Source organism: Medicago truncatula, chromosome 4 (assembly GCF_003473485.1).
Source record: "Medicago truncatula cultivar Jemalong A17 chromosome 4, MtrunA17r5.0-ANR, whole genome shotgun sequence".
In the NCBI taxonomy this organism is placed as follows: Eukaryota; Viridiplantae; Streptophyta; class Magnoliopsida; order Fabales; family Fabaceae; genus Medicago; species Medicago truncatula.
Window position 1 is genome coordinate 9,411,122 of NC_053045.1, and position 7,278 is coordinate 9,418,399.

Here is a 7,278-nt window from a genome sequence, read left to right on the forward strand (position 1 = left end):
AGTAGCTAGTGATATGTTTAAGCATATAATTATCGTGAATGTACTTGATATACTAAGAGTTACTTGCTTAATAAACTCAAGTTTTATTTGAGTGTCACTAAGAGTTATTTTAAGTGGTAAAGAAAGATATTGATACTGGTAAGGGAAGATCTCGTTGATTTTCTTTGCGCTTTGGTATTCTGAGAAGTGTTCTAAGACATTTGTTAGGATTCAAATATAGAACCTTTAAAGTTGTGTATTCAACTTTTTGGAAGTTTAAAAAGTATTATTTTTAACGTAAAATTTGTCTTTTATTTTCTTCTTGATTTCTTTACAAATGTCTTAAGAACATATATTAACGACCCTATGTTTTATTTCTTTATGCTTAAGAGCGGCTTTAAATCTTGAAGGTGGAGTAATAAGTGTAGACAAGATGTGACTTATCTCAGTATATGGATGTATTTTCCTCATTAGGTATAAGGATTGTTGCCTTTTTTATCACTAATTTTCATCATTAATTTCGATTATTTTAGTATCATTATGGAAGAAATAAAGAAGCTTAAGGGTAAACTAAAAGTATCATGCTTCAACTTTGATATATTCTTGTTTCAGACTGTACTAAAGTCTAATCTGGCTTGTTTGGGTCCGACCCGAGTCCACTAAGCAGACAATACCATATATTGGAAACACCCTAAAATCCACCCGATTACAGTGTAGGCCGAGGGTTACACACGAGGGGCCGGGGGTTGATCAACAGAACCAGGTAGACGACGGACAGATCAGCAGATCATCAACCTCAACAGACGGCAGATTTAAGCACCTCAATCATCCTATTTGGTCCAACCGGATCAATTACAATGGCAGATACATCATAATAGATTATTCAAAGTGTATCACAAGTGGAAAGACATATAAAAATGAAAACATATATGAGACCCCCAAGAAAGAATTTCAATAAATAGCAGCTACATAGGAATCTTGGCTGCAAGGCAAAGCTCATTCTTCTTGTGTTGAGTGAGTCCTGGCCACCTTTCAGTATCAATATCTTCCTTTACCATACCATCTGGTAATTCCCAATCAAAGGAGTATAGAAGATTTGCAAGGATAACTTCCAATGATGCAACTGCCATAGACATACCTGGGCAAATTCTACGACCGGCTCCAAAGGGAATTAGTTCAAAATCTTGTCCATAAAAATTTATAGAACTTTCTAAAAATCTTTCAGGATAAAACTCTTCTGGGTTTTTCCAAACATCTGGGTCTGTATGAATAGCCCAAGCATTCACAAACACAATCGCCTTTGCAGGAATTTGGTAGCCACTTATAATGCACTTTTCCCTTGTTTCTCTTGGCACAAGCAATGGGCCTGGTAGGTACAATCTCAATGTCTCTTTTATCACTGCCTTCAAGTAGGAGAAATTTTGTATATCATCTTCATCTATAAATTCTTTTTTAACTCTTGAATTCCTAATCTCTTGTTGCACTTTCTTCATTACTCTTGGATTTTTTATTAAGGCAGTCATAGCCCAAACTATTGTGGCAGATGTGGTATCCGTTGCAGCTACAAGCATGTTCTGCATACGAAGAATATCAATTAACTATATATAGATATAGTTAAAAATAGCATACAACACAAATATCAAACTAACTCAATTGAATTAACTGATACATCAGCAAAATTCAGCATAATTTTACATAAATAAATTAATTATTTCACAAAATCTTATTATTACTACCGCCAATACGAACACTAACATGTATGTCTTTCAAATGGTAAAATATAATTAAGCAAATGATTAAATTGGAAGAAAAAATATTACATCAAAACAATATATTCTTCATAAGGTCAAAATAAGATTTATTTATAATATCCAATACCGCTCATATTATTTCGCATCTGGCAAATTCTGATTTATTTTTGTCAAAAAATAAAAAAATAATATCCAATATCGTTCATATTATTTTCTATAACTTAATTTTTACTCTTTTCTTTATTTATTTTTCACTAACTTTTACTTTGTATTTTCTTTTACTCTAATATATGAAAAATACGGGATCAATGATGCATGAAAATTTACGACATCAATCACGAGATAATTGTAATTTATTATAAAAATTATACACGGAATGGAAAATACCAATGTTTATCACTGATAATTATAATCAATTATCAATTATATATTTAAGAAAATAACATGCAACATAAATTATCAAACTAAAAATTTAATTAGTTGACACATAAGCAAAATTAGGCATAATTCTGGTAAAATAACTAAACTATATCTAAAGTCTCTATATTTATTGAACAAAATCTTATTCTTATTTTAATTATCCGTTTTTTTTTTTCTATCTTATAAACAGGGGCGGAGCCACCGCCAGCTTGTCTGGGCACTAGCCCAGGCTCAGCTCCAACTTTCTTTGTAGAAAGCCCAGCCATTTTTAGAACTTTTAACTTTTCCTGCAGATTTTTGTGTAAACTCCGCAGGAAACACATTTCCTGCAGATTTTGCCAAGGATTTAGATTTCCAGTGAGGTAATACCTTAGGATTTTAGGATCCACGGGAAAGATACATCCGCAGTAAATGTGAAATTATTCGCAGAAATTGCGCAGGATCTATAAAATTCCTGGCTTCACCACTGCTTATAAATAAACTGAGAATAATATTAATTTATTATAAAAATGTACACGAAACAATATATTTAATAACCGTGTTTATTGATTTAGTAAGTTCTATATGAAAGTGCAAAATAACTTCATTTACGTCTTAATAATTTTTTTATAACCAGTTTCTAAAACTTTATTATATAATTCTAACAATGTGAATGAACGCTTATTTGCTGGTTAGTATTTAAGTACTATTCTAAAATAGTATATCTTAAGTGTTGGAAATTACATCTTAATTGTGACCTGCTCCTGGTCCCCTAATTACGATATTTGAGTTGTCTCGTGCTGGCTTACCTTATGTTGGTTTTGAGTGGGGTGGGTTTAGTTCCATATCAGTTAGATATGACTCTTGATAAGAGTTTATAAAGATGAGACACTCCTCACTTTATAAGCTAGTTTTGTGAGGTTGTGTTAAGCCTAACCACAATATCTAAGATGACATGAGAGTCTTCGTTAAGATTCATTGGGCCACCTGCAATTAAATTTTTTTTATCGAGCCACACACCATTTATGACCACAAGCCAAACCCAATAATGTTGGTCGTGTGGGGGTGTTAAAGAGTCCCATATCGAACAAAAGATGGCCTAAACATGTGTTTATTAGTGGAGGCAATCCTCTCCTCACAAGCCAGTTTTGTGGGGTTATGTTAGGTCCAACCACGATTGCTAGGATGGTATCAGAGCATTCTCTAAGATCTATTGGGCCACCTGTTATCAGGTTTTCTATCAGGTCAATCACCATTTATATCCATGCACCAAGCTAATAGTGTTGAGCGTGAGGGGGTGTGTTAAAGAGTCTCATATCGGACAATACATGGCCTAGGTTATTAAAAATTCATGCTCATATCTATGAGGTTCTTGATCATATCATCCTTACACCCACCACCAACCGTAATTCTTCCTCTCCATAGTTGGGCCCAGGGTATCAGAGCATTCTTTAAGATCTATTGGGCCACCTGTTATCAGGTTTTCTATCAGGTCAACCACCATTTATATCCATGCACCAAGCTAATAGTGTTGAGCGTGAGGGGGTGTGTTAAAGAGTCTCATATCGGACAATACATGGCCTAGGTTATTAAAAATTCATGCTCATATCTATGAGGTTCTTGATCATATCATCCTTACACCCACCACCAACCGTAATTCTTCCTCTCCATAGTTGGGCCCAGGGGCGGATGTACATTGTAGCATGGTGTGGCAGCTACCACACCAGATTCTAGCCAATTTTCTTTATTTTTTATATTCATAACAAAAGGCACCTGAAGTTAGGGAAAGTAGAAAACACACACAAACAATACAAAACGCGTTTCTTCTATTCTCTACTCTCAGAATTGCGTTTATTCTTCTCTTCTCACAATTCACAAACAAATTAAAACCTCTTAACAAACAAATTGCAAGCTTATGTTCTCCTCTTCTCACAACAAATAAACAAATCTCTCCTTCTTCCACTCTCAGCAGTCAGCAGCATCATTTTCTCTCTTCACTCCTTCTTCAAATCTAGTGTATCTCTCAGTTCTCACTCTAAGTGTAAGCCAAGGTAAGTGAAATAGTCAATTGATTCTCTACTTTCTCATTCATTCTACAATTGCTATTTTAGGGTTTGAATTGAAGATTTTCTGTTATTCTGCAAGCAATGAATGAATTTATAGGATGATAATTGCTTGTTTGTTTTGCTTCTGTTGATTTAATATATGAGATACTCTTTGTCTTTGCTTCTTTCTAACATTGATTTGATTTATAGGATGATAATTGCTTGTTTGTTTTGTTTGTTTATAGAAAAATGATAGTGTTTATAGGATGATAATTGCTTGTTTGTTTTGTTCGTTTATAGCAAACCGATATTGTTAAATCAGTAGCAAAACTATCAGTAGCAAAATGATTCATGGCTTTGTTTGTTTTGTTTTATTAATAATACAAGTTAAAAATTGCTTGTTTATGATAAATGATTATCGTACAATGGTGTTTATAGGATGAAGAAATTATTTCATGTGTTGTCTAGAGACAAAGCTAGTTCTTCGACTAGTCAAGCATCGAACACGGATATTGCTCCCAACTCGACCAATGAGGGTATTAAAGTTGTTGATTATAAATTGTTGGAAACGGATCCAGGAATTAGGCCTCCAATTTCATGCTATCATCCTGTCATCTAAGATGAGGTACGTAAAGCTTACTTGAAAATTCGTCGTCATCAACCTCCTAGCAACTTTGTTTATCCTCGGTCTGATTTTGGTGGAACAAGACGTCGATTTAACAAGAATTGGTTTAATTTGTATGACTGGCTTAGATATAGTGAATCTAAGAACCTAGCATTTTGTTTGCCATGTTTTTTGTTTAAAAATGTGTCTAATTATGTTTTTAGTATAATTTCTATTATAGTTTCTTTAAAAAATTTGCCACACTAATATGAAATGTCTAGATCCGCCTCTGGTTGGGCCTAACACAATGACTAATAAACAACTAGTGTGTGAGGTGAGGATCGCCCCTACTTAACCAATTATAAACAAATGTTCATGTCATCTTTTGTCTGATGTGAGACTCTCTAACATTAAGTTCTTACGATTAAACATCATTATCTTTAATTTGGCAAATTCTGAAAATGATTATGTTGATTTGAATCTTCAACCTATCATATTTAAAATGTTTGCAAGTTTGCAACCACAATTGCAGCCAAAATGTAACAATTTAGAGGTCTCTACAACGATATCGACGTTGCTGCCACAAGAAATGCATTTATTTGTATTTTATCGCAATATAAAAGTTCACAGCGCAATCGATACCGCAGTTTTACAATAGAACATTTTTGAATTAAATGGATTAAAAGGATTTAACCAAAACAAAAATAAAAGGCTAAAATATAGTTTTGGTCCCTGCAAATATGCCTCGTTTTGGTTTTATTTGTTGTGTTTGGTCCCTGCAAAATATTTTGTTTTTGAAAATAGCCCCTCCAGGGACTATTTTCAAAAGTAAAATATTTTGTAGGGACTTTTTTAAAAATCAAAATATTTTGCAGGGATTATTTTTCTAATAAATGGATTCGGTCATTATGTGTCACGTGTGCAAATCATCACAAAAATGGGGCCATGGACGAAAACCAAAACGAGACATATTTGCAGGGACCAAAAACAAAAAAAAAAATTAAAGGGATTAAAATCAAAATGAGGCATATTTACAGGGACCAAAACCATATTTTAGCCAAAACAAAATTGTAAAAATGAATCAAGACAACATACCATGAGGACTCCTTTAATGTGATCAAAAGTAAGATCAATTGGAAACAAACGTTCTTTCTTCAATTGTAGCAAGACATCAACAATGACCTCTTCATCATCTTCATGTTGTCTATTTGGATCCAAATGTTCATCAATAACCTCCTGGTAAAACTCATCCATCTCCTTAAAATTTCGTTCGAGACGTGCACGAAGGCCAGATAGTTTATCAATCCAACCCGTAAATGGAATATAATCAGAAATAAAGAGAGCTGTCAACATGGCCTCAAACTCACGCAACATTCCATGGAATTTACTCCTCTTATTAGTTCCTTCATCTTCATAACTCCTACCGAAAGCAATCCTACAAATTATTGTACTAGAGAGAGAAGTCAATATCTCACTCAAATTTGTAACATTTGAAGAAGTAGCATGATTAGAAATATTTTTTATCATTTGCTTCACCTCAAACTTTCTTATAGAAGAATAATATGACACACGCTTCGCGCTAAATATATGAATAACACAAATTTTTCTTATATCTCTCCAAAAATCACTATATTGAGAAAATACAATTTCTGACCCATTATAAGATAATCTTTGCTGACCATATAACATAGGTCTATTAGAAAACACATGATCATTATTTTTAAATATCTCTTTGGCAATTTTATCTGAAGAAACAACAATTGCTGGCCTTAAACCAAGTTTCAAGGAAAATATTGGTCCATAAATTTTTGAAAGATTTGATAATTGAAGATAAAGAATAGAATTGTCAAGCTGATGAAGATTCCCAATTATGGGTAGGCCTCTAGGCCCAGGTGGATGACGTGCATTAATGTTTCTACTACGTTTCAGGAAGAAGAAAAGTAATGGAAAAATTAGGAACAAAACAAGGAGGAATGGCAACATTGTAAAAAACAAGGAGAAAAATGCTTTAGTTGTTAACTTCAACTGTGAATAATATAATATACGTACTTGTATATATAACTTGATTTTGTAGACCTCACAAAGGTTAGTATTTTAGAGAGCCACACAATTTTTTTAACCCTGCGGATAAGATAAAGTAGATTATTCTCTACACTAGAAAATATAGCATAATTATAGAGTAATGATATATGTACAACCATATGTGACAATTTTGATGACAATTTTCATTTTCTCTCTTCTTATCGATTCAAAATAATAGAAGAGAAAAATTAAGAGAGAGAACAAAAGTATAATGTGAGTATGAGAGATAAAATTGTTCAAAAGTTGTCAGAAAGTGGTTGTACAAATTAGAGCTGTCAAAACAGGTGGTCCGCCCCGTTTCGGGCCGTGCCTAACGGGCTTCAGGCTTTATCGTGCCGGGCGAAAAAGCCCGGTTGAAAACGGGCTTGAAATATACTATCCGAGCCCGGTCTTACACGGGCCGCGGGCTAGACGGGCC

General features: G+C 33.6%; 1 protein-coding gene across 1 annotated transcript; it reads right to left on the minus strand.

The window, feature by feature from the left end:
* Window positions 1-550: 550 nt before the first annotated feature.
* LOC25491646 (cytochrome P450 83B1) lies at window positions 551-6,784 on the minus strand. The gene is made up of 2 exons (XM_024781933.2): window positions 5,874-6,784; window positions 551-1,553 (listed from the first exon to the last, which is right to left on the minus strand). Exons 1-2 carry the CDS (start codon window positions 6,759-6,761, stop codon window positions 945-947), a joined length of 1,497 nt encoding a protein of 498 aa, XP_024637701.1. The 5' UTR covers window positions 6,762-6,784; the 3' UTR covers window positions 551-944.
* Between the last annotated feature and the right edge of the window lie 494 nt (window positions 6,785-7,278).

What these genes read in the sequence shown, in the direction of transcription:
- LOC25491646 (XM_024781933.2), bottom strand. Translation starts at nt 6,761, where the DNA reads ATGTTGCCATTCCTCCTTGTTTTGTTCCTAATTTTTCCATTACTTTTC. An exon ending in ACATTAAAGGAGTCCTCATG is followed by an intron (nt 1,554 to 5,873) that starts GTATGTTGTCTT and finishes CTTCGTATGCAG; the next exon opens with AACATGCTTGTAGCTGCAAC.